Here is a 26,412-nt window from a genome sequence, read left to right on the forward strand (position 1 = left end):
GACCTGAGCCAATGGCAGATGCTCAACCACTGAGCCACCCAGGTGCCCAATACCAGTGTTTCTTGTTGAGAAACAGTGATAGGGTCTTGACATCCATTATGATGAGTTTGGCTTTTACTTTAAGAAAAACTGGGTTAAGGGGTGCCTGGATGGCTCAGTTGGTTAAGTGGTTAAGAGGCTGCCTTTGGCTCAGGTCACGATCCTGGGGTCCTGGGATAAAGTCCCACATTAAGCTCCCTGCCCAGTGGGGAACCTGCATCTCCCTCTCCCCCTGCCCCTCCCCCCACTCACGCGCTCTCCCTCTCCCTCCCTCTCTCAAATAAATAAATAGAATCTTTAAACAAACACAAAAAAAGAAAGTAGGAAAAAGAAAAAAATGGGTTAAAAGGAACCTCGGCTGCTGGTTGAGTTTCTGTTGAGAACGGCCTGAAGAGGAAGAAAGCTAGAAGCAAGGAGATAAGGAAGGACATTGTTGCAAAGTCCAGGCGAGACATGGAAGTAGTGTGAACGTGGGGTAGTAGCAGTGAAGGTGGCAATGAGCGGGCAAACCACAGTACTTCCAGAAGGATTAATGCGAGAGAAAGAGGAATTGGAGATGAGTGTAAGAGTTTGGGCCAAAGTTATTGGAAGGGGGTGATGAGGAGGTCCAGGTTGGGGGAGATTTCAGGTGGAGTTTCAGATGTGTTAAGTTTGGGATGCCTGTTAGACACTCTGGTGGAGACGGTCGGCATTTGGATTGGACTGGAGATATAAATTAGGGGTGGCTTTGAAAGCTGTAAGCCTGGATGACATCACTAAGGAGCAAGAAAGTAAGACTGAAGAGGACCAGGAGTGGAGTCTTGGTACCCACCAGTGTCAAGAGAAAAGCTGGAGAAGCCTGTGGTGTCCTTGCAGAGAGGAGTTTCAACCAGGAGGGCAGGAACGTAGAGAGGAGCCCTGCAGTAGGGCGGGGATCAAGAACTGCCCAGCAGCCTTAGCAACATTGAGCTAGTCAGTGACCTTGAAAGGCAGAGCTTTGCTAAAGCCATTGGGGCAGAAGCTTGATTAGTGTGGGTGTGAGAGAGAAGGGAAAAGAGACAAATCAACCAAATATGATGTGTGGACCTTGAGTAGGTCCTAATACAGACCAATCAACTATAAAAAGACATTTTTAAGGCAATCAGGGAAATTTGAGCACCGATATTGGAGAATTATTGTTAATTTAGCCAGGCATAATAATGGTCCTGTTATTATATCTTTTTAAAATTTTCCCTGTTAGAATACAGCCTGGCTAAAATGCTATTATTTCTGGGGTATGCTTTAAAATACTCCAGCACAAAATATTGGGGTGGAAGATTGGTAAAATACATGTTTGAAATTTCCCTAATAAGTTTAAAGGATGGCAGAGGAGAGGAACTGCAGACTGTGAGTGCAGAAAGCCCTTTGATGAATTTTCCTATAAAGAAGCGTAAAGAAATGCGTTGATAACTGGATGGGGATGTGGGTTCAAGACAGAGGGTAGCTCTGGAAGGTGGGAGAAATAGCATGTTTATTTCCGTCAGCACGACAGGTGACTCCACTTGCTGACCGTCTGCCACAGAATGGCCCTGAACTAAGCTCTGTAGGAAAACTGAGGAAGCCTGCATCACAACCTAGAGGAAAATCCTATTAACTTAATGAAAGCAAATATTTTACCATGAGTGTACTATGGGTGAGGCACTGCATTAAGGGCTTAACAAACTCATCTCAATATACCTCCTGATAGCTGCTACAGTTGGGGGGTGAGTCACGAAGAGGTTAGGTGACCTGCACTAGCTCAAGCAACCATGATGAGGTAGTGCCACATTCAAACCCTGGCAGGGTGATTCTGGCCTCAGTGTCTTCACCTCTGCTCTCCACTGCCTTCCTGCAGATGATGCAGTAACACACATCCAGGTGGCCAAGAGAAGTTTCTCAGGAGACACTTGCCCTGGAGACTGTTGTTCAGTAGGAGGCTAGTGGAAGGAGGGCGGCCAAGGGTATTTTAAATGGCGGGCTCAGGATTTCGACGCATTTCCCTGCTTAAGAACCATTAGAATAGATCAGCCCAAGCTCACTCATTTATCAACACGCATACACAAATATTCACATGAGTGCTGTGAATAATTAGGCTAGCTGGGGCTGGGAAAAAATTAAAATTAATGAGCTATGCTATACAGGAAAAAGGAATGTGGAGAGAGGGGAGCTAAGCACATTACTGTTATTTAGGGATGGAAATTTTTGTTTAGGTTCCCCAAGGGCTGGAGTTCTATCTGTATGTTCATTTAGCAAGTAGTTATTGAGCACCTACTGCATGTCAGGCTCTGCTGTAGGTGCTGGGGATTCACAACCAGACAAAGACTCTGCCATCATGGAGTTCACATTCAAGAGAAGATAGATATTAAACAAGAAAATGAGCATATGTGCATATAAATTAATAAGGGCTCAAATGGAAAATAGGATGAAGGGGGGAGGTAGTTTTGATAGGAAAGACTTCACCTAGGAGGTGACATTTAAACAGAGAGATTAAATAGAGCTAGGGACAGAGCCATGTGAAAACCTGAAGGGGAAATATTCTGTGCAAAGGCCCTGGGGCTGGAAGAAATGGATGGGCTCAAAGAATAGAAGGGAAGGGTGGCCAGAAGGCAGAGAAGTGGGGAGATGGGGTTGGAGGGTAAATGGGCCTTCCAGAGGACTGTGTGGGGTGGGAAGCTAATGGGAAGTCATGCGGGTGGAACTTTGAGCAGGGCAGCGATTTGATGATGCTCTCCTATGGAAAACTGAGTCGAGGGCTCAAAGGGCAGAAGAGCGAGAGTAGTTCAGCAGAGAACCCCAGAGTGTCATTCACGATCATCTGCTATTCGCTTGTTTACTCTTTCTTTCAACAGCATGTACTAATTTCTGCTGTGTGCTAGGCATTTATGTACATCTCATTTTATTGCCACACTCCTGACGGGGGGGGGGTATGATTATCCCTCTTTCACAGATGTGGTAACAGGCTCCGAGAGGTTGAGGTGTCCCACCCAAGGTCACACGGTAAAGTGTGATCCAGTGTGAGCTTCAGCCTCTTATACCCTGACGCAGCTATCCCCACTCTAGAGGAGTCCTCTGCAGGGTGGGAAGAGCTGCCCTGGGCCAGGCCAGCTCAGGAACCTGGCTCGGTGCTCAGGGACAAAAAGGTTGGTGGCGCCATGCCCGTATGACAGTTGCTCATGTTGCTGCAGCTCTAAACTTGGCCTTTGGCCCGCTCGTCTCTGTCACGCCACACAGGACTAGGCTAGAGGACTGGCAGAATGCCACCCACATGGAACCACAGATGGATGATTTGTAGGTCCCTATGGAACATCATATCCTTCCAGGGCCCAATGGTCAGGGGGGTTTATGTAGGGGAGACAAATCCTTGGTCCCAGTTGCATGTGTGTGTATGCACATGGAGGGTTGTGCGTGAAAATATGTATTATGTGTATATGTGTATATGTATGTCTGCATATCCACGGGTGAGTGTGTGTGCATTCATGAGTTCACGTGTGCAAAGGTTTGGGGGATTTCTACTGAGTGTGAGAGTTGGGGTATATTTAGGACCAATGTGCATTTTTATGAGAGCTCTGGATTTGTTCTCGAAATGAGATGTGCCTTTAAGGAGTGTGTGCACGTGTGTGTGTGTGTGTGTGTGTGTGTGTGTGTGTGTGTGTGACAAGGCGCAGGCATGTGTATTTCTGTGTATGAATCTTTGCACTCCCAAACAAATGTCTATAAGCACATTGAGTGTTAGCATGTATCTGGTTCACCAGAAGCAGTGGGTGTTTCTGGGGGTATGTGAATTGGGTTGGTGCACATGAGCAGAGGGTGTGGCTAGAAGGTAGTTGAGGTATGAGATGGGAGACTGCCTGAGGTTTGTGTTTCTGTCTAGCTCTGAGTCTGTGCTATGGAGGGCAAGATCGAGGTTCTTCCATTCACAGCCCAGAGGCCATCTTCCCTGCAGATGCTGCCATGGGGTCATGGGGTACAGCAGGGGTGGGTGCCAAAAGCAGTGAGCTGCTATGGAAGGTCATGGGGCGAGCATCTTAGCTGTGGGTTCTCAGGAGGTCATCAAACCTCCCTTATCCTTAACCTTGTCAGGTACATGGCACTAATTAACATTAGTTATTATTATAATTATGATATATAATATTATTACTATTACTACTCTTATCCACTCGGCTTATTCACAGGGCATTCAAAAATGTTTGCAAATCAGAAACACTGATAAATGCAGTCATTATTATCGACCAGGATCTGCCTTCATCATTCCTGCAAAAACTGGTGCATGCCCACAATTGACTAAGGGTAGGTGACTAACGCTGTGTAGGCGTGCTTCTCTGGTGTGAGGCAGGATGTAGCGTGAGGCAGCCTCTGAGGCTGGCATGGACTGGATGGCCCTGATTAGTCCTCTGAGGCTGGCTTTGCCTAGTAGCCAGGTACTGGTCTGCCAGGTAATAAAGAGATCTCTATGAGGGAAGCTGGCAAGATGCAACTGAGCGCCCGGCTCTGTAATTCCCGCTGAGCCACCCAGCCTGGCACTTGGATCTCTCCTGGCTTTCCACAAAGGTAGCTGGACTTCAAACAAGTAGGCTTCAAGATAGGCAACTGAATGACTCTGGGGTTGTGGGCAGTGCCACCCTGCTGGGCACGAAGGAGAGAGGGCAACAGGAAGGCCGGGGACTGAGAGGAAGCCCTGACAGCCGTAGGGCTGGGCTGGGGCAGTGAGTGTGGGGGGAGGAGGAGGTTGGGGCCTCCTGGCACACTCAAGTTATAGACCGAGTTTCCGAGCCTGAGTTAGGCTTCCCAAAAGCTGCCAGTTTGATGCCAAGCGTTTGTTTTATTAAGCAAATACCTTGTCTCTCTGAGCCTCCTTATCTGTAAAATGAGGATTAAAATGGAGGGAGCCAGGGTGGCTCAGTTGGTTAAGTGTCTGCCTTAGGCCAAGTCATGATTTTGAGGTCCTAGGATGGAGCCTCACGTCAGGCTTACTGCTTATCCAGGAGTCTGCTTCTCCCTCTTCCTCTCCCTCTGCCCCCCAACTCTTGCCCACTCTTTGTCTCTCAAATAAGTACAATCTTTAAAAAAAATAAAAATAAAATGAGGCAGTGTCTGGAAAGGGCTCTGTCCACCTGCGCATACATCAATAGCAGGTGGACAGGTCTCTGTGGCAGGTACTTGGGCTTTTGTTCCCATTCACATACGAGTTTCACAAATGTGCATGCTTCATTCCCCACTTTTCTCCAGTACCCTCAGTAATAGGGACTTAATTCATGCATCAAGTCAACAAATGGAATCTACTATATGCCATGAGCCAGGCTGCATTCTGTCCTGGATGTAGAGGCAAATTTTCGTAGACGCTGCTCTGCCGTGAAGAGTTTGCTCTAGTTTAGGGAGACATGGCACGTATGTAAACATTGGTGATCCGGTGTGAAAAAATTGACGGGAGGCTGGTGTGGGAATCCAGAGGACAGCGGATCCTGCCCAGGCAGGGGCAGGGGCTGAGGCCAGCAGGGCTGGCGGGGAGGCACAAGAGCAACGGGGGAAAGCTTTGCAGGGGACACGCCTTGGTGCTGGGCTCTGGAGGATGGGAAGAAACTGGAGACTGGAGACGGAAGCAGCCTGGGGTCTGAGGCTGAGGTTCCCTCCACTTCACTCTATTTCCTAATGGTATAATTCAGAGATGCATAGGGCCTGTGCCATTCCCACAGTGTGACTCCAAGGCTCTGGGGCATGCCACCCCAGGGCTGGGCTCTGGGAGCAGCAGGGGCATACCACCCAGGCCAGGCACAATTCCCAGCACTTTAGATATATCGGCTCATTGAGCCTTCACCATAACCCTTAAGGTAGATCCCATTAGTATCCTAATTTACAGGTAAGGAAACTGAGGCTCAGGCAGGCCAGACTGTTAACTGGAAGGTGGCAAAACCAGACTTTGGATTCTGGACTTCCCGTTCCCTGTGTCGGCGCCTGGTACAGATATTGATTCTGCCCCTGCTGTGTGCTAAGCATCGCACTAGCGTGACGTGGGTTATTTTGTTTGATCTCCATGCTAACCCTATGACGTAGTTTCCTTTATGACCCTCCCCGCTCACAGCTGAGAAATCTGGGGCTGAAGAAGTTCAGATAATCTGCCCGAGATCCCCCAGCCATCCTGGTGGGAAGGTAGGGCTGAGTGCACATCTCCCCAATCCCCAGATCTGCTTGCTGTCCATGGAATCACGCCTGTGGTTTAAGCGGCCTTGATAAATTCCTCCCTAGAGTATGTGGCTTCTTCACTGCCCCATGCAGGTATACTCCAAGGACCGGAGGACCTCGGGTCAATGTTGCTTCCACTCCTTACCAGCTATGTGGCCTCGGAGAAACTGGGTCATGTCTCTGTTCCTCATCTGCAAAGGGGGATGATAACTAGATCTAACTCACAAGGTGGTACAAAGGTTAAAAGATGTGTAAGAAAATGCTGTATAAATATGAAGTGCTGTAGTGAAAGGAAGAGAAAGCAGCACTGTGTGCCAACCACTGTGGCAAATGTGATAAGGAATGCACTAAGCAACACAAGCAAAAATAAACAAGTGGAATCACATCAGACTGAAAAGCTTCTGCAGAGCAAAGGAAACACCAACAGAGTGAAAAGGCAGCCTAAGGAATGGAGGAAAACACTTGCCAATCATGTCTGATGAGGGTTTAATATCCAAAATTTATAAGGAATTCGTAGAACTCAATAGCAAAAAAACCCCCAAACATCTGGTTTAAAAATGAGCAGGGGTGCCTGGGGGGCTCAGTCGGTTAAGTGTCTGACTCTTGATTTCAGCTCAGGTTAGGATTTCAGGGTTGTGAGATCGAGCCCCGTGTCTGGCTCCATGCTTAGCAGGGAGTCTGCTTGAGGTTCTCTCTCTCCCTCTGCCCCTTCCCTGTGTGTATGTACTCATTCTCTCTCCCAAATGAATAAATATATCTTAAAAAAATTTTTTTTAAATGAGCAAAGGATTTGAATGAACATTTTCCAAACAAGATATGAATAGCCAACAGGTACATTAAAAAGGTGCTTGACATCACTAATCATCAGAGAAATGGCTATCAAACTTCCAGTGGGTTGTCACCTCACACCTTTTAGGACAGCTATCATCAAAGAGACAAGAAATAACAAGTGTTAGTAAGGATGAGGACAGAAAGGAAACTTATGTGTACTCATGGTGGGGATGTAAAATGGTGCAGCCACTCTGGAAAACAGCATTTCCTCAAAACAGTAGAGATACAACTACCATATGATCCAGCAATCTCACTTCTGGGTATTTATTGGAAGGAAATGAAAACAGAATCTGAAAGAAGTATCCACACCCCCATGTTCACTGCAGCATTATTTATAGTGACCAAGACATGGAAACAACGTTTAAGTGTCCACCAACAAGTGAATGAGTAAAGGAAGTGTGCTATATGCATCCACGGGAATATTCTTCAGCCGTGAGAAAGAAGGGAATCTTGCTATTTATGATGGATCTTGAGGGCATTATGCTGAGTGTAGTAAGCCAGAGAGAGAAAGACAAATCTTGCATGATCTCACTTACACATGGGATCTTAAAAACACATACACACACAAAGTCAAATTCAGAGTAGCAAAGTGGTTGCCAAGGACTAGGGGCTGGGGGAAACAGGGAGAGTTTGGCAAAAGGGCACATGCTTTCAGCTGCAAGATGAAAGAAAGCCTGGGGACCTAATGTAAAACATGATGACTCTAGTTGATAATGCTGAATTGTATAATTGAATAACAGCCAAAAAGGCATGTGCCAGACCCAGGCGGACTCTGCCCTCAGTTTAGGGAACGACGACAGGCCAGCCCAAGGTAAGGCCCTGTGCATGTGCCTAGGGAGACAGACACACACAGGACCTGGAGTTTGCCATTTGATTGGGATATATAACAACTGATTCAAGAATGGAGTGCCTACCACTTATTATATACTGCCGTGGGCTCTGGGCTAAATTCCTAAAGTACTTTTTCTCGTTGAATTCTTTCCACTATGCAATGAGGTACTGCTATTATCATGCCCATTTGAGTGATAAAGGAAGATGTTCAGAGTGGTTAAGAAACTTCCCCAAAGTCACAAAGCTAGTGAATGGAAAAGGCGTCATGTACATCCAAGTCATCCTGATTCTAAGTCAAGGTCTTTCCCCTGGGCCTGCCACTTCCGTGAAATGAAATCACGTTTTCAGAAGGGCACAGTGGTGGTCGGAAGGGCACAGTGGTGGTCAGGGGTATGGGCTGGAGGTGGAGCTGCAGTCGGGAGGCCACTACAGTAACAACTAGCACCCCAGGGCTGCCTGTGCTCTGCTTTGTCTCCTGAGAACCTTCATTACCAGTTACCTCTTACAACACTCAAAGCAGCGCCATGACATAGTGGATTTCACAGATGAGGGAACGGGCTTAGAGAGCTCTCGAGTGACTTGCCCCAACCACACAACCAGATGCCTCTCTAGACTTTGCACCCAGGCCTCCTGTTTGGTCAACTGTACACCTCAGGCTCTCCATGGCAGTAAAATCACTAGGAGGCTGGGATCGGGCCTGGATTCACGTTCTACCTCAGCCTCTTCCTAGTAGCGTGACTTTGACCATGTTACTAAATTTCTCTACTCATCTGTAAAATGAAATAGTAATATCTACTGCTTCAGTCTGTTGTGTGTGTGTGTGTGTGTGTGTGTGTGTGTGTGTGTTTTAAAGAAAATCTAACCCTTCTTATTTCTTTTTTTAAGGATTTTATTTATTCCTTTGACAGAGAGAGAGCACAGCAGGGGAACAGCAGGCAGAGGGAGAAGGAGAAGCAGGCTCCTGGCTGAGCAGGGAGCCTGATGCGGGGCTTGATGCCAGGACCCTGGGATTATGACCTGAGCTGAAGACAGACGCTTAACTGACTGAGCCACCCGGCGCCCCCTCTCCAATCTATCGTTTTATGGTTATTGTACATCAAGTTCCTAGTAGGCAATAAGTGCTCAAAAAGTAAATGAACAAGCAAGCAGTTAGGGAATGTTACTGACTTCTGAGTTCTGTGGAGGGTGGTGAGGAGGAGAGATGACCCTTTCTGTGAGGAAGAGTATGCTTTGATGCCTTTTTGAGGAAACATGAGAAAGGAGATGGGATCCACTGTTTCTAGTCTGAATTGAGGGGGAAACTTGCAAAATCTGCATATAAGTAAGTACAAGCCGCTTCCTTTCTCTGCCCCTGGCTGCTGGAACATCTGCAAGCACTTGCTTTATTAAGATCTTTCCAAAGCTTCCCATGGAAGACTGCAGTGGCAGATTGCATCAATGAGCAAAGAATATCTACCCCCTTCCTCCACTGCCCCCATGCCTGGAGGAGGGGGTGGGGGCTTGGGCAAGAGGAAGTCACAATGGCAATCTAGCTGGTCCCTGCTTGCAATAGCGCTGCAGTTGCTGAGTGCCCCAGTCAAGGACTAATAATACCAATAATAGTCATTATAAGATTTTGCATCTGTGCAGGGTTTATTATGTTTCTCCCAAGGCAGTTTCACATTCAAAGTCTTATTGAACCCCTACAATTCAGTGATGTAAACAGGGGAGGAATAAGAACCTCATTTACCATGACTTGACCTTCCTGAGGGCCAGTGATAGTGGAGGAGGAGTTGGGTCTCCATCTCCAGCTCAGCGCCATTCCCACTGCACTTTCCAGGGGCTCTCAGCCCTAGGCCCAGCTCCAAAATTTCCCCCATTCAGCCATCCCCACCCCCAATTTTCTCATTGTCCTAATTTCTGGCCCCTGGACTCCTTTGGCTCAGTCATGAGCCATCTGGTCTCTGAAAATCCAATCTAGCCGTTGAAGGGAAGGAAGAATCTGGTATTTTTATCCACTGCTTGGAGGGGGGTTAATAATTAGGTGATCTGGAACCAATGGGAGCAGGGAAGTTAGAAAAGAAATTATTCTAAAGCCTCTTGATGAGAAATGAGAAGGGAGAGAAAAATACTTTGGTATTTAAAAAATCAGCCGTAATAAGGTACAATTGCATCAATGAAGTTCACCCATTTTAAATGGGAGTTTAAAGAAATGTCTACAGTTCTGAAACCATTATCTCAATCAAGTTATAGAACATTTCCATCACCCCAGAGGACCCCTTGTTCCTTTTTGCAGTTCAATATCTCCCCTCCCGTATCACTGAGACTGATCTGGTGTCACTATTGTTTTACCTTTTCTAGAAAGTCATACAAATGGAATCATACTAGTGTGTAGACTTTTGTGTCTAGCCTCCTTCGTTTAGTGTGGTGCTCTTTTGAAACAAGTTTTGAAGGAAAGCCTGTTCCTTTTCATTGCTGAATAGTACTCCATTACATAGACATACCACATTTGTTTATCCATTTACCAGTTCATGGACATTTAGGTTGTTGCTGGTTTTTTTTTATATGGATCTTTGTTTTATTGATAGTAACTGTCTCTACATACATTTAGAACACGTGGATCATATGTGATATATGTGCAGGATATATCATTTACTTAATTTACAGACTATGCTTGGTGAGCATATGTACTTGTGCCCCTCCTTGTTTTAACTGTGGGCCAGCTCCACCTCATTGCTACTCCTCTGTCCAGGGTGCAGATGCTCACAAAGTTTAGTCATATAAACTCATGAAATGATATTCAAAGCAAAATGTTGTATTTAACTTTATTTATTGTGTTTTATTGTGGTAAGAACACTTAAGATGATATCTACTCTCTTCAATTTTTAAGTGTATAATGTAGGCTTGTTAACTACAGGCAGGCACAGTGTTGTACAGCAGTTCTCTAGAATTTATTCATAATGATAATTGAAACTTTGTGCCCATTATTTAGAAATCTGCCATTTCCCCTTCCTCCCTCAGCCTCTGGTAACCACCATTTTCCTCTTTGATTTTATGAGTTTGACTATTTTAAGATACTTCATGTAAGTCGGATCATGTAGTATGTGTCCTTCCATGACTAGCTTATTTTACTGAAGGTAATGTCTTCAAGGTTCATCAGTGTGGTCACCTATCACAGGATTTCCTTCTTTTATTTTTTATTTTCTTTTATTTTTTAAAAGATTTTATTTATTTATTCATGACAGACACACAGAGAGAGAGAGGCAAAGACACAGGCAGAGGGAGAAGCAGGCTCCATGCAGGGAGCCCGATGTGGGACTCGATCCCAGGTCTCCAGGATCACGCCCTGGGCTGAAGGCAGCGCTAAACCGCTGAGCCACCTGGGCTGCCCGATTTCCTTCTTTTAAAAGCCTGAATAGTATTTCATTGTATGTATATACCACATTTTCTTTATCCACTTATCCATTGATGGACATTCAGATTGTTTATGAATTTTGACTATTGTGAATAGCATTGCACTGAATGTTGGGGTGCTAATATCTCTTCAAGATCCTAATTTCAGTTCTTGTGGATAAATAACCAGAAGTGGGATTTTGGGATCATATGGTAGTTCTATTTTTAATTTTTTGAGAAATCTCCATACAGTTTTCCATAGCAACATTTTGCATTCCCACCAACGGTGTACAAAGATTCCAACTTCTCCACATCCTCTTCATCACTTGTCACATACATATATACATATGTTTTGATAACAGCCATCATAACGGGTGTGAGGTGATATCTCGTTGTGGTTTTGATTTGTATTTCCCTGATGATGAGTGACATTGAATATTTCTTCATATACCTATTGGCCCTTCATTTGTCTTCTTTGGAGGAATATTTTATTTAAGTCTCTAGCTCATTTTTAATGGAGTTATTAGCTTTTTTGCTCTTGAGTTGTAGGAGTTTCTTATACATTTTGGAAATTAATTGCTTATTTGATATATGGTTTGCAGATAATTTCTCCCATTCTATATGTTGCATTTTCACTCTGTGGTTTTCTTTGCTCTGTAGGAACTTTCTGGTTTAATGTAGTCCCACTTGTCTATTTTTGTTTTTGTTGCCTGTTATTTCTTTCTTTCTTTTTTTTTAAATTTTTATTTATGATAGTCACAGAGAGAGAGAGAGAGAGAGAGAGAGAGGCAGAGACACAGGCAGAGGGAGAAGCAGGCTCCATGCACCGGGAGCCTGACGTGGGATTCGATTCCGGGTCTCCAGGATCATGCCCTGGGCCAAAGGCAGGCACTAAACCGCTGCGCCACCCAGGGATCCATCTTTCTTTCTTTCTTTCTTTCTTTCTTTCTTTCTTTCTTTCTTTCTTTCTTTCTTTCTTTCTTTTCTTTTCTTTTCTTTTCTTTTCTTTCTTTTCTTTTTTTAGATTTTATTTATTCATGAGAGACAGAGAGAGAGAGAGAGAGAGGCAGAGACACAGGCAGAGGGAGAAGCAGGCTCCATGCAGGGAGCCTGATGTGGGACTCAATCCCAGGATCCTGGGATCACACCCTGAACCAACCAGACGCTCAACCGCTGAGCCACTCAGGCATCCCTGTTTCCTGTAGTTTCCATGTCATATCCATGAAATCATTGCTGAGACCAATGTCATGAAGCTTTCTCCCTGTGTTTTTCTCTTCTAGTTTTATAGTCTCGGGTCTGTGTTTAGTCTATCATCCATTTTGAGCTGCTTCTGTATACAGTTAGATATAAATCCAAATTCATAATTTTGCACGTGGATATCCACTTCACAATACCATTTGTTGAGACTATCATTTCCCCACTGTGCATTCTTGGCACCTTTGTCAAAGATTAATTGAATGTATATGTGTAGAATTCCCTGTTTTTTTACTGCTGTGAACATTTGCTGCTCTGAATAGTTTTTTGTCAATTTATGTTTTTATTCATGTTGGGTAAATACCTAGGAATGCAATGACAATGAGTGTCTGTTTAACTTTATAAGAAACTGCCAGATTGCTTTCTGAAGTGTTGTACAATTTTACATTTCTTCCAGAAGTATGTAAGAGTTCAAGGTGCTCCACACCCTTTTCAACCCTTAGTATTGTCAGACTTTTAAATTTTACTAATTCTAGTGGGTGTCTAATGGTATCTCATTGTGGTTTTAATGTGTTTTTCCCTAATAACTTATCACATCATTAGTAGATTTTCTCTGGTGAAATATCTGTTTCAAATCTTTTGTATATTTTTCCATGAAGTTGTTTGTCTTTTTATTATTAAGTTGTAAGGATTATTCATTTTTAAATAGTATCTTTCAAAGAGAATATTTATTTTGATGAAGTCTAATTTATTAATTTTTTTCGATTATCCATGCTTTTTGTGTCCTACCTAGAAAATCTCTGCATCCTCTAAGTCACACATTTTCTCCTATGTTTTCTTTGAGAAGTTTTTAATTGTACCTGCTATTTTAAGTCTATATTCCATTTTGTATTAATTTATATATAAATATGGCCCAGGGTATGAAGTCTATTTTATTTTTGCATATGGATATTCCAGTGTTTCAGCACCATTTGTTAAAAAAATTATCATTCCCCATTGAATTACCTTGGTATTTTTACCATGAATCAATTAATATGAATTAATACATGTTTGAGTCTATTTCTAGCCTCTTTATTTCGTTCAATCCATCCATATGTCTGTGCTTCTGCCAATACCAAATTGTCTTAATTTTGGTAGCTTTATTTTAAGTCTTGAAAGCACAACTAGTTCTTGTTTCTCTTTTTTTTTTTTCCCAAGATTTTATTTATTTATTCATGAGAGACACACAGAGGGAAGCAGAAACATAGGCAGAGGGAGAAGCAGGCTTCCCACAGAGAGACCAGTGTGGGACTCAATCCCAGGACCCCAGGATCACAACCTGAGCCAAAGGCAGACGCTCAACCACTGAGCCACTCAGGTGCCTCTTGTTCTAGTTTTTCAAAGTTGTTTTGGCTATTCAGCCTCTCCCACTCTCCCAGGAATAGGAGTGACCTCTGAGAAAAGGAGTGACATTTTCCTCCTATTCATCATGTTTATTTTAGATAGAGAAGTCTTCCTGGAAGAGGTAAGAAAATTAAGAGAAATATGAAAAAACTAATAATAATGGAGCCTGGTCTTCAGACTCTACCAGCCCTAGTGATGGTGGTCCTAGGAGGGGTGGGGATCAGGGAGGTAACAGGAAACGATTCTATGATTTCTCCCTTTTCTTGGAGCTCAAAGAAGCTCCTTTATGGAGGTCCCCTGGCTGTTTTCTTCCAAGGACTGGTGGTTAAATCTTCTGTCTTCAACTTGAAAGGAGAGAAGGGGGTTCCTCATTCAAAGCTGCCCCTTGGGATCCTGGTTTTGCCTCTTTGATTCTCCTGTTGGGAGTCCCCCTTCTTCCTTCTGCCAGTTTCATTTGCTGTATACACCATCAGTTCCTCCAAACTACTTGACTATTTTTATGGCCATGCAGTGAAATCCTGAGTCTCAAACCAAATACAGATGTGGGGAGTTATAGGTGCATAGCCTCCCAGAATTTTGAGAGCCTGGCCCTGGCTAAAGCTTTAGTTAGCTCCTGCCAGCACTTGCCATTTCCTTCCCCTCCCAGCCCCCTGGCCCCTTGGTCCCTGTTCTCCCCTGATAGCACCACCACTCTCTCCCAGCTTCCTTCCTAGTTCTTCCAGGAACAGGGTCCTTTTCTGGCTCTTCCTGAGGCTCTCCTCTTCCTTCAGATCCATGATGCCTTCTTTGAAGACGCTGAACCCCTTGTCTTGCTTGGATGATGGCCTGAAGTTCCTTAAGCCAGCTGCTCCTCACTCTACAACTCTCATTCCTGAGACTTCCAAGCTCCTTCCCAGCCCAGTCTCATGGCATGACCAGGGATGAGACACACACCAAAATTCTCATTCTGGGTCTGGACCACCCCATATTGCCACATCCTCACACAATTCAGCTACTCCCTGATATTTATCAGCTTGGGGTGCTTGGTATCACTAAAGCCAGGAAGGGCTGAATTCTGCCTAAAGTGATGGGCCATGGAATTAAAAATATAAGAAATAAGCTTTTGGCATGGATATGATAGCTGATTCTTGTTGTATCAAGAGGACATTCTCTGCCTTCTGATTCTCATAAAATGTAGCACTGGTTGACTTCAGGGAACAGGAAATGGTGGCAGCAGAAGAAAATTCTTCCTTTTCTTCTGTCATTTGAGCTGATGAAATGAAAGGGCTAGGTCAGATGAGTGAATGAATGAATGTTCAGTTGTAAGCCTTTACAGGTATTCGATGCTGTATTTGATTCCCTAAAAGCAGATGCAGGCATTGCTACTGTCCTAGTTCTACTGGTGAGAAAACAGGCTTCAAGAGGTTTTGGACTGGAATGAACTCACATGAGGGCCACAGCCCATTTGTGGAGAGCTGACAACACTGGCATAGACCCCAAAACCTTATGTGGAGTGGTGTGGGGGCAAGGCCTCACATCAGGCATCCTGAGGGGAGAAAGCCTTATTCTGGGCTCCGTGGACAGAAGCCAGTGGTGCCTACGCCTCCGCCTCACACCTGGACAAGCTATGATGGGACATGCTGGCAACAGCCTTGGGTTGGTGCTATCCCAGGGACCCTGTCTTGTCCCTCCCAGGCTCCCACTCCCCTTTGCAGCCTCCGGTGCCCACTGGCCCATCTGCTGTGGTGGCAGAGCTCCAAGAGAAAGAGGGAAGAGAAGAAAGCAGAGAGAGAGAGAAAGGACTATGACCTGTGGGCTAGGGATTCAGGAAGCAGTTCAAGGCAGTGTCAGTACAAGCCTTGGACTTGGACAGGGAAGAATGAACTTGGCGATGATCCCTCTGCCCACATTCTCATTACAGCTTCCTTTTTCAGCTTCAATCAAACAGGAACCTCTCCTTTGCCAATTTGGATGTTCTCTTAGCTGGTGGGCTCCCTGAGGCAGGGACTACATGTGATGCTTCTTTGCACACTCATGCATTGAGCACCAGCAGTGTACCAGACACTGGGTTATGTGCTGGGTACTCCCAGTCCGGGGCTTGGTGGCTGGACACATGAATGCCCACTGGCCAAAAATCTTATGAAGTAGAGTAATGGGCATGATCCTTGAAACTAGCCTGCCTGGGGTTTAGGCTCTCCTACTAACCAGCTGTATGACCATGGGCAAGTCATTTATCTGCTCTGAGTCTTGGTTTTCTCAATTGTAAAAGAGAAGGTGATGACACATCCCATAAAGAGTTGTTGGAAGGTATGAGGCATATGTCAAATGCATGGCACTTCATCAGTGTTCCATAAACTGACTATGCCTCAGTTTCCTCATCTGTAGAATTGATGAGGAAGTTTTGTTCAATGGTGTTTTGTGAGAATTAATAACACATGGGAAGTGTTAGCATAGTCTTGCCACATAGTAAACATTATAAAGTACTAAAATCAATGATTAGTATTTTGCTGCCCCAATTTTATTATCTATCTATCTATCTATCTATCTATCTATCTATCTATCTACCATCTACTAAACGCTAGTCCTTATTTGTGTATTACTAGTTTTTCCACAACTATCTTCTTTCTGCTCTAGGATTCCATCCAGGGTACCACATGACAATTTGTTGTGTCTTCTTAGTTTTCTCTGGTCGTGACAGTTTCTGTCTCTTTTTGGTTCTCAGGACCTTGACAGTTTTGAGGAGTACTGGTCAGATAGTTTGTAGAATGTCCTCAATTTGCATGTGTCTGTTGTTTTTCTTATGGTTAGCCTGGGGTTATAGCTTTGGGGGAAGAATACCACAGAGGTGAAGTGCTCTTCTTGTCACACCCCCAATTTTATTTTTAATGGAAATGAATTCTTTGGATCCCTTTGTTTGGGTTCTCCTTTGGATTGAAGGGAAGGAAGTCTAGGAGGGTCAAAGCAATGTTCAGCCAACTTAAGCTAAGACCGTGGGGTCTTGGACCATGACCTTAGGCAGGGAGGGTGGCCAGGCTGGTCAGAGGTGGATAGAGCAGAACTTATAATTCAGCATGAACTAAATCCCAAGAGAAGGCAGGAAGGGAGTTTCTAATGGGGAGCCCCTGGCCCAGGTTTAGGAGGCCCATGGGATAGGAGGTGGATAGAGGAGAAATAGGAGAAGGGCTAAAGGCAAACTTCCCCTCTCAGCTGGACTGTTCTGAGGGACCTCCTCAGCAGGAACCCTAAAAGAGACAGCAAGCCCCAAAAGCACTGCCATCCCAAGCCCAAGGTAGGGAAGGACCTGGGGACATCCAGGATTATATCACCCAGTGCACATGCCAACGAAGCTGAATCTGGGGGATTGGGAGGACCGTCTGGAGCCACCCGAGTGCCTGACCAGAGAAGCAGCTCCCAGTTCTGAGAGGAGGCCTGTGAGAAATGGAGGCAGAATCAGAACAGAGCCCCCAGGCACCTGGCTTGTGGCTGTATCCCAGTGAGCTCTCCTTCCTGAAATGCTAGAGCCATGGGTAGTGAACAAGCTCTGCCTCTTTGCCTAGGATCTTGGGGAGCTTTTGTTTGAATTCTGAGCCTACTCTGGGACATAGGGACTTCTGGTGGCAGGAACTGGGGGGTAGATTTTCTGTCTCCTGCATACCTGGGTCTACCTGTCCCTCCACTGTTCGGGCTCTGAGCCAATCTGGTTCCTGTCCTGTCTTCCTCCTTCCCCTTCTCCTCAGGCTGGGCAGTCCTATAACGAGACATTTGGGATCCAGGCAATTCTCTAAAGGCTCTGATTTGCCCCAGGAACCCCAGGGCTGGAATAAGGGAGGTGAGGGGAGCTGGAAAAGTGAACTTCGGACTTTGGTCAGGGAACTACTGTAGACAAATTACTTCCCCACTCTGAGCCCAGTTTTCTAATGTGTGAAATGAGGGATTAGATTCAATTATTTTCCTTACTGCCCTTTTGCAAAACTATATTAGTTGCATTGTCAGTCTATAATCTATATATAATCCATAATCATAACTTACTAAATTAACAAAAACCCAAGATAAAAATTGTCTGTAATCTACCCTGAAATCATATTAATATTTGTGTTGGTTCCTGATACTTCCTAGTCCTTGTTCAGGTACATATTCAATTTTAATATATTTACAATAATATCATAAGTAGGAATTTATATTGAACAACTTCAGCTAACATTATACCGAGCATATTTTTTCCTTTTCTTTTTTTTTTCCTCCTTTGTCTCTACTCTTTTCTTGCTGAGGTAGCTAATATGAACCACTTACTTATATATGCACTCATGTAAAAATACAGTACATTGTACAGAATGTGTATTTAGGGGAGAGGAGTCATTATTTTACAAATCTATATACGTTTCTCTGCTGCTTGCTTTTCTCGTTTAGCCAAGAGATATCACACATAATTCCACTTGGAGATATAGCGCATAACTCTATGGTGTGGATGAAGCTATCCCAATGTATTCAATCAGTCCCTGATTGATGGAGACCATGGTTATTTCCAGCTGTTTTGTTTCCCTCACTAAAAACGATGTTGCCATGACATTTTGTACAAATACCTTTATGAATAGGTTACTTGCATCCCTAAGGTATAGAATTCCAGAGGTGGGACTGCCAGGTCAGAAGACATGTGTTCTTTTTAATCTCCTAAAACAGCTGTAAAAATTCACAGCCACACAGGTAGTAGATCAAGGCACTTCTTTGCCCACATTCTCACCAGCACTTGTAGTTAATTGTCTTTCTAATGGATGAGAAAAGGCATCTTTGTGTTGCTTCAATTTGCACTTCCCTATTTACTAGGAAGGTAGAGCATCTTTCCATTTATTTGTTAGCCCTTTGGATTTCCTCTTCGGTCAATCGGATTTCATTTCCTTTGCTCATTTTTTTCTACTGGGTCTGTCTTCACGTTATAAATTTGTGGGATCTCAATGTAGGATATGAACTTGCCTTCTGTCATATGCATTGCAAATATATTTTCCCACTCAATCATTTGTCGTTTGACTTATTAGAGTATCTTTTTCCATACAAGATGTTTTCATTTTATGTAGTCAGATATATTTCTTTTTCCTAATGGCCTTACAATTTTCTGTTTTGTCTTCAAAGTCTCCCCAACACCTAAGCTGTCTTCCTAGGTTTCCTTGTAAGTTTTCCCTTCTTTTACTTTTTCCTACTGAAACATGAAATTTTTCTGGAATTATTTTTGTCAAATTAAGGTAGGCTCCATCGTTATTTTCTTCCATGAGAAGAACCAAACTCAGCAGCTTCTAATCTATGTTCTTATAATCCTGGGGCACTCAAGAGACGCCAGGAGGTGGCTACCAAAATTGAGGCTGGCAGGTCAGGGAGGTGGCAGAGACTTCCCACTTCCTGACCATAGAGCTATCCCACTTTGGTTGTTTTATACAATGAGCTCCCAGTAAAGACTGGGTTTGGACACAGTTCTGAGGCCAAAGGAGGTCTAAAAAACCTCTTTCATGCAATCTTTGGGAGCCCTTCCAGGTCTAACATCTTCTGACTCCATGATGGTGAGTGCTTGCTAAGAGAGAGAAGACAACATGTCAGCATAACTTTATATAAAAGTAATTTTAATATTAAATCGCAAGATGGCTCAAAGTAGATATTAGAATTGCAGAGTTTTGGAGATAGAAGGCACCTTGGAAATCATCTAGTCTAATGACTCTCAATTATTGCTACCATTCAAATCACCTGGGAGCTTATAAAATTCCTGGTGTCCCTGACTGGGGCCAGACCAAGTGAATCAGTCCCTGGGTGGAGGTAGGGCCGAGGCACTGATGGTTTAAAAAGTCTCCTGGTGATTCTAATGAGCAACTAGGGTTGAAGACCACTTCTCTAGTTCAACTCCCTTATTTCATTAGCAAATAAATTGAGACCCAGGAAAGATGAACTGAGGTATCACACAGCTGGGTAGCTCTAGAGTTGGCACTAGAACCTATATCTCCACCTCTGGGGTGGCTTTTTCATTTGCATCAAACAAATCCCTCATCAAGCACGTGCCTTGGATCTTCACCCGGCAACACTAAAATCTCTGTATGAGTGCTTTGTATCTTTGCATATGATCAGCTTAAACACATTCACTGCATACAGTTCTGTGCATCATAGATGAATAGACCTAGTTTAGCCTTGCTGGACCATAGTGGGGAACAGGGTTGAAAACAACTATAATGATGAAAGATAGAGCCGAATTAATGGGACATCCTATGCAGAGGAACCTGCTGCAGGGCTGGAGGCTGAGAAGGAGGAAGAGCTGCTGGTGGGAGGTCCAGGGGCTGCAAGCAGGAGGCGCCGTTTGAATAGGCACTGTCTACTGTCTGGTTGAGAAAACCCTTGATGACAGAAACTCGGTGCTGCATTGCCTTCCCAAGAGCAGTGCGTGCTTACTCTGTGGTAACACAGGGTCAAGGGGTCTGGAGGAGGAAAACCTTGGTACCAGCTGGGTCCAGTCTGTCGAGGCCACCTCTGACCTTCTCCCTCTGCTCTGCCCTCAGGAATGAGACCGTGCTGCACCAGTTCTGCTGCCCAGCCGCCGACGCTGAACAGAAGCCCGCCTGCTCTGACTCGGTCTCACAAAGGTGGGGATGAACTGGTGGCTGTCCTCCCTTCCCTACCCCCACTATCCTTCCCCCAGAGCAAAGCATATTACACAGCACCTCTTCCTCTGAGTTCTGTGCTCCTGTTTCTCTGTTTTTACCTCCTTCCTCCTGCTTCCGTTTCTCTTTCCTTCCTCTGGACCCCAGATGAACCATTCCCAACTCTTGAGGTCATTATACCCTTTTGTTTAAATTTCAAACTAGGCTCCTTCCCCCTAAACGACCTACATAAAATGTCGTCTTTTTATTTTTATTTATTTATTTTTTAAAGATTTTATTTATTCATGAGAGAGATAGAGAGAGAGAGAGGCAGAGACACAGGCAGAGGGAGAAGCAGGCTCCAGGCAAGGAGCCTGACATGGGACTCGATCCCAGGACTCAGGATTACACCCTGGGCCGAAGGCAGGCGCCAAACCGCTGAGCCACCCAGGGATCCCCAAATGTCGTCTTTTTAAACATCATCAAGAGAAAATAATTATTAATTTGTATTTTATATAAATATTTATATATTTATAAATTATATATATGTGTATATATATACAGTCCTAGGTTATATATATATATAGTCTGGAACTCAAGAGGTGCTCAACCAATGGTAGTGCCTATTCTTTCTATTATAGCAAAGATTTACAGTTTTCTTTCTTTCTTCTTCCATAAAGGAGCCAAGATGACTGGGTTTAGTTTTCAGGATTTCGAAACTTGACTGAGATAGCTGTCAACCTGGGAAGTAAGGGGGAGTGTTGGGTCAAGAGTCAGTGTCACTGTCCCGGGTTTTCTTCATCTTGTTTGTGTTAGTCATGGTCCCTCTTTAATTAATTAAAAAAATTAATTAATTAATTTTTTACTAGGGAAATATCAGATCATCTAATAGTCATTGATGACATCTTAAGTAATAAAATTAAATATATATATGTATATGTATTATGTACATATATATATTTTTGTGATTGAACAGGCATAGCATGGCAATGTAATGAGACAGAAAATATGAGTTTTACAGTATATATTTGGGGTCTTTCCAATATTGTCAATAATATAGCAGCCTTCAGTGGGAAATAGTCATAGTCATCAAAAAATCTATTTGCTTAGCCTCTAAATGTACTATAAATTTTTCATTTTACCGTGGAGTACATCCACATTCATCTAAGTTTATGTGCATCATTGTCATCACATTTGCAAAGCCTGCGCGGAAAGGGCAGTGAGTCATCAAGCGCTGTGCGGACGGACGCATGAGCATAGCAGGGCAGCTCTGCGCGGCCAGCTTCCTATGCTCTGACCTTTCTTCTCCCCTTGTCAGCTCCCAGCTATTTGCTCTGGATGGGTTACATCTTGGGACTGACACCTGACAGCAACCTGAGCAGGTGCTCAGAGGGTGCCTTGCCCCTTTACTCTTTCTTTATATTCCTTAAACTCAAGACTTTCCTGGGATGTGAGTGTTTAATACTTCTGTTCAGGGCCAGTCACTTCCTCAGTGAGAGCAGGAGAAAAGAGAGCCAGTCTGAACAGCTGAAGTCACTGTCCCTCTGTCCGCCCACCTATTTTAATCATTCTTCTTCTCAGGCTCTCCTCTTTCTTCTGTCCTTCCAGCTCTTCTCTTCCTCTCCCACACCCAATTCCACTCCTCTCGCTAGTTTTGATCCCAGATCCCTGCACTGTCAGCCCCGGTCCTTTATTACACTTTCTTCTCTTTTTACCACTTTTTCTGTCTCACTTCTGCGTGTCTCTTCTTTTCTTTACTTGTTTCTGACTTGACTGGGAGTCAAGATACTCAGATTCTGGCCAGAAATTTGCCCCAGTTTGTCTCTGGTTGTTGGGACAAATTTGGGCAAGTTGCTTAGCTCCCTCTGGGCCTGTTTCCCCATCTGTAGGATCAAGGGTGGGGAGTCTATCTGGAAAGTAACGTTGACATATAATCTCATTGAGTCTTTCAGTTGTTCAGTGAGGTTGGACCAGGGAGGTTTTCTTATCCCTGTCTCACATGAGAGCAGACGGAGATTCAGAGCTCAACGACCTTGCCCGCAATCACACAGCCAGAAAGTAAGTACTGGTGCCCAGACTTGCCCTGAGGGCAGGTAGACTGCTACTGCTCAGTCATCAGGACTCAATGATTCCATTATCTTTTTTCCTTTGTTCCTTGGAAAGTAACTAGGTGGTAATTGGAGATGGTGGCTTTTGATATAAAACCACCCCTAAAGTCGTTAGTACTCTTTTTCCCTTAAAGGGAAGTCAGGGTCAGCGGGGAGGCAGGCAGGACTCAGAAGGGAACTAGGCCAGAGGCTAAAACCAGTGACATGCCATAGGGATTCTTCAGTCCAGGGCTGAGGGGGGCTGACCAGGATGGAGGATGGAAGGCAAAGGGAAGGATCAAGCACTGTGCTGATCCCCCAGGTGGTCTGGGGACCATGTTCTGTGCTTGGGGACAGAAGCTTGGGTAAGGCCACTTGGATTCTGGGGGAAATCCCCATCTAGTGGGGCACTGTAATGCCCCCGAATTGAAAATGGCTCGCCTGGAAAACTGGAAGGAGAAAGAAATGGGAGAATGAGATAGGAGGAGAGGAAAAGAAAGAGGACAGAGAGTGGAGTGACATCCAGGTGATCTCTGAGGAAAGGGACCAAGGGCCTTGACTCCTTCCCATGAACTGTCACTGTTCAGACACACAGTGGAGTCTTCTTAAAAATGTCCTCCCTGGCGAGGCAGGAAGAAGAGAAAAAAGCTGCCTGCCTAGGTGACCTCCCACCCATCCATCCAGCTCAATTCAGTGAATGTTTAATTACTACCACCCAAGCACCAGGCATAGGTGAGGACAGATACCAGGGTGTCCTCAAGCTCAGTCCTGGCAGAGTGCCAGCAACAGAAGTCCTCCCTAGCGTTTCCCATGGCCATCCTGTCTCTTGCTCTCATCCTTCCCATTCCTCCACCTGCCCACACTCCTCTGCCTGCTGGGTCCACCCTGCAGCCCTGGATTCTGGTGGGAAGGGGTGGGAGGAGCTGGTGTGCCCTGTGGGAGAGGGGAGGCCGAGGACGGGGTGGAGGCACTCTGGAAGGGAGGGTGGGAGACCATTCGGTGGTGGAGGGCCCGTGAGCACTACCAACCGCCGCCCTCCCCTCTGTGCAGGGCAGGGGGACTTGTCCCCAGTTGGTCCAGACCTTCAGCTGCTGTCCGCCTCTGCTCCCAGTTATTCCAAATTGTCCTGTTTGGTTTGTAGTTTCCTAGAGCATATTTCTATCTGTTCATGTGTCTGTCTGTGTCTCTGATGTCAGTTTCTCAGCTTCTCTGGGAGGAAGCCTTCTGGATGTCTTCTGAGAGTCTAACTGTGTGTGTCTGTCAGTCTATCTGTTCTCGGCTTCGTGGGGGACATTCCATCCTGGGAAAGTTTTCTTCCATTAGACCCCAACATCCCCACTACCAGGCCTTTCCTGACCCCTTCATAGCCCCTTATCCCTCTTCTTTAACCAGATCTCCTGCCTCCCGAGTGTAGCCCAGACCTCCCTGTAAATTGCTCTGTGAGAATGTGCCAAGGTCAGAGACTGGGCTGCGGGCTAGTGCAGGGTGAGTGGGCCACGGTGCAAGATCTGGGGCTGGGCTGCAGGGCTCTGAGACAAGCCAGGCTCCGGTCAGTCCACTTCCCACTCGGCCGCCTTGGAGTTCTCTGAGGATAAGCCCATTGGTCTCTATGAGAGCCCCTAACAAGAAGGTCTAACCCACTCAATGAGGTCTCAGGGTCCCTGGGAACTTTGGTGTGTGAACTCAGAGCTGGCTGTCTTACATCCTTCCTGTGCACCCAGGCTGAAGCCAGGGGTGACCAAGGTCAGCCTGAGTTTGAGGTGTCCGACCTCAGGCTGTGGGGCTGAGTAAGAATCCCTTCCTTGAGCTGCTGGACTCTTCCCCTAGGGGCGGCATGGTAACTGGTCTCTGTGAGTGGATCAACCACAGCCCCATCAGTCAGTGATGTGGAGAGGAGCTGCCACAGCCTGGGGCAAACCTTCAGCCCAGGAGAGAGATTGGGGACGGGGCAGGAGAAATCCTTAACCCTCCGGAAGAGGCAGCCAAGCTCCAGCCCTGGAGGAGGGGGTGGGGGTTGCTGGGACAACCTGCCCAGCCACCAATAGAGCAGCGTTTGGGGAATGGGGTTGGGAGAAACTCTATCTTGGGACCTGGAGCCTGCCAGGGAGTGATGGTCCTGAAAGTGGGAAGACCCAAGTGAAGCAAGCTGGGTATCTGTAAGAAAGGAGGCCAAGGGCTGGACCACCCAAGAATGGTGCCTAGGCTTTCAAGCCCCTAGGCAAAGTGCCTAGGCTTACCAGGGTAATTAAGCCCTCAGGTGAGAGCTGGGGGGGGGGGGGCGGGTGGAGCCCAGAGCAGCCAGCCAGGGGCAGCAAGTGCGTGCCAGGCTCTTTCTTCCCCCTTCCCTACCTCCTCCTGCTGCTAGATAATGACAGGGCTTTATTCTAGGGAACTGAATAGGCTAGTAATTGCAGTCCTACTTTCAATTCCGTGGCTCTCCCTCCCTCTCAAGCTCTCAGTGACACTCGGAACAATGACCCTGGAGCTGGCCAGCCACCTCCCAGCATCCAGCAGAATGGCAGCCCATTTGTCTCTGTGGGTGGCAATGGGGCCAAGTTGAGGAAGATTGGCTTCTATTAGAGTAATGAGAGGAGGCTCGTATTTGGTCCTTCCTCCTCACCTACCCCACCCTTACTCCAGGATGGAAGATACACTAATATTTCTTGAACATAATATTTATTGAACATGCCAGCGATGTTGCACTAAGCACTCTCAATATTTTATCTCAATTCTGCGAGATAGTAAGGAATCTGGGATGGAGAGAAGTCTCTCTCTTTTTTTTTTTAAGATTTTATTTATTTATGAGAGAGAGAGAGAGAGAGAGGCACAGACACAGGCAGAGGGAGAAGCAGGCTCCATGAAGGGAGCCCAACATGGGACTCGATCCCGAGTCTCCAGGATCAGGTCCTGGGCTGAAGGCGGCGCTAAACCGCTGAGCCACCTGGGCTGCCCAGAAGTCCTGTTTCTTGATAGAGAGATGGCGCTAATCAGTTCTGGAGGTGGAAGGTGAGCTCAGTTCTAATTCCAAAATGCAACCTCTTTCCACTGAGCTGCTGCTAGGATTTTTTTTTCTTTCCTTTTCTTTCTTAAAGAGCACAGGAGAAATCCTTGTAGGCATTTCTTTTGATCTTAAATAACATCTATTTTCTGTGATTGTAAGTTATACTTGCTAGTTGTTGGAAATACGGAAAATGCAGAAATATAAAGCAGAAAATAATTCAATCCAGTTATATACAATTAACCACTGTCAATATATTAGGGTGCAACCTTCCAGGGTGTTATTTTTCCAGGCCCTGGATTTTGCATTTTCCCCCATTAAAAACAAAAAGAGAAAAGATTTTGTAGCCTGCACTTCGCACTCAGTAAGCTGCGCGGTCTAGGAGAGCCTCCGGCCCACAGCAGCCCCTCCCGTGCCCCCACCCCTCTGGGCGCCGCCTGCACCTGCGCCTGCGCCTGCGCCTGCACCTGCGCCTGCACCTGCGCCTGCACCTGCACCTGCAGCAGGCCCCCCGCCCCCCGCCCCCCGGCCCCCGGCCCTGGGAGCTGCCCTGGAGGAAGGGACTTCCTTCGGAGGCTGCGGGCGGGAGCGCCCTGCGTCAGCACCGCCGGCGCCGCGGTCGGGCCCGGGGCGAGATCAATGGACCAGCCAGTGTTTACTCAGCGATTACGGAGCAATTAAATTCTCAGTCGATGCTGTTCAGTCTTGGAACAGCTGGGCTGGGGAGCCTGGGCGTCACGTGCCAGGGAGGGGCGGGGCTGGTCCTGGGCCGCCCCCGCCGGGCAGCGCCGGGAAGACCCCCTCCAAGGCCCGGGGGTGGGGCGGCGGGGTCGCCGCGGTCTCGGCCTCCCCTGCGCGCCCCGGGACGGCAGCCGGAGGCAGGCGAGGCCGAGGGAAAGTTGTCTGGTCTCTCCCG

At 45.9% G+C, this 26,412-nt stretch overlaps 1 protein-coding gene across 7 annotated transcripts in view; it reads left to right on the forward strand.

Moving 5' to 3' along the window:
• The window catches only part of IQSEC3 (IQ motif and Sec7 domain ArfGEF 3), a 110,773-nt gene that overhangs the window by 14,898 nt on the left and 69,463 nt on the right, over window positions 1–26,412 (forward strand). For all 7 annotated transcript variants that reach the window (XR_007406436.1, XR_007406435.1, XM_049102597.1 and 4 more), the window contains exon 2: window positions 20,331–20,414. Coding sequence is in view for 5 of the 7 variants with exons in the window: in XM_049102597.1 (XP_048958554.1) it covers window positions 20,331–20,414 (84 nt within the window). In the remaining 2 variants the exon portion in view is untranslated. The remainder of the gene's footprint in view (window positions 1–20,330; window positions 20,415–26,412) is intronic.

This window comes from Canis lupus, chromosome 27, assembly GCF_003254725.2.
Source record: "Canis lupus dingo isolate Sandy chromosome 27, ASM325472v2, whole genome shotgun sequence".
NCBI lineage: Eukaryota > Metazoa > Chordata > Mammalia > Carnivora > Canidae > Canis > Canis lupus.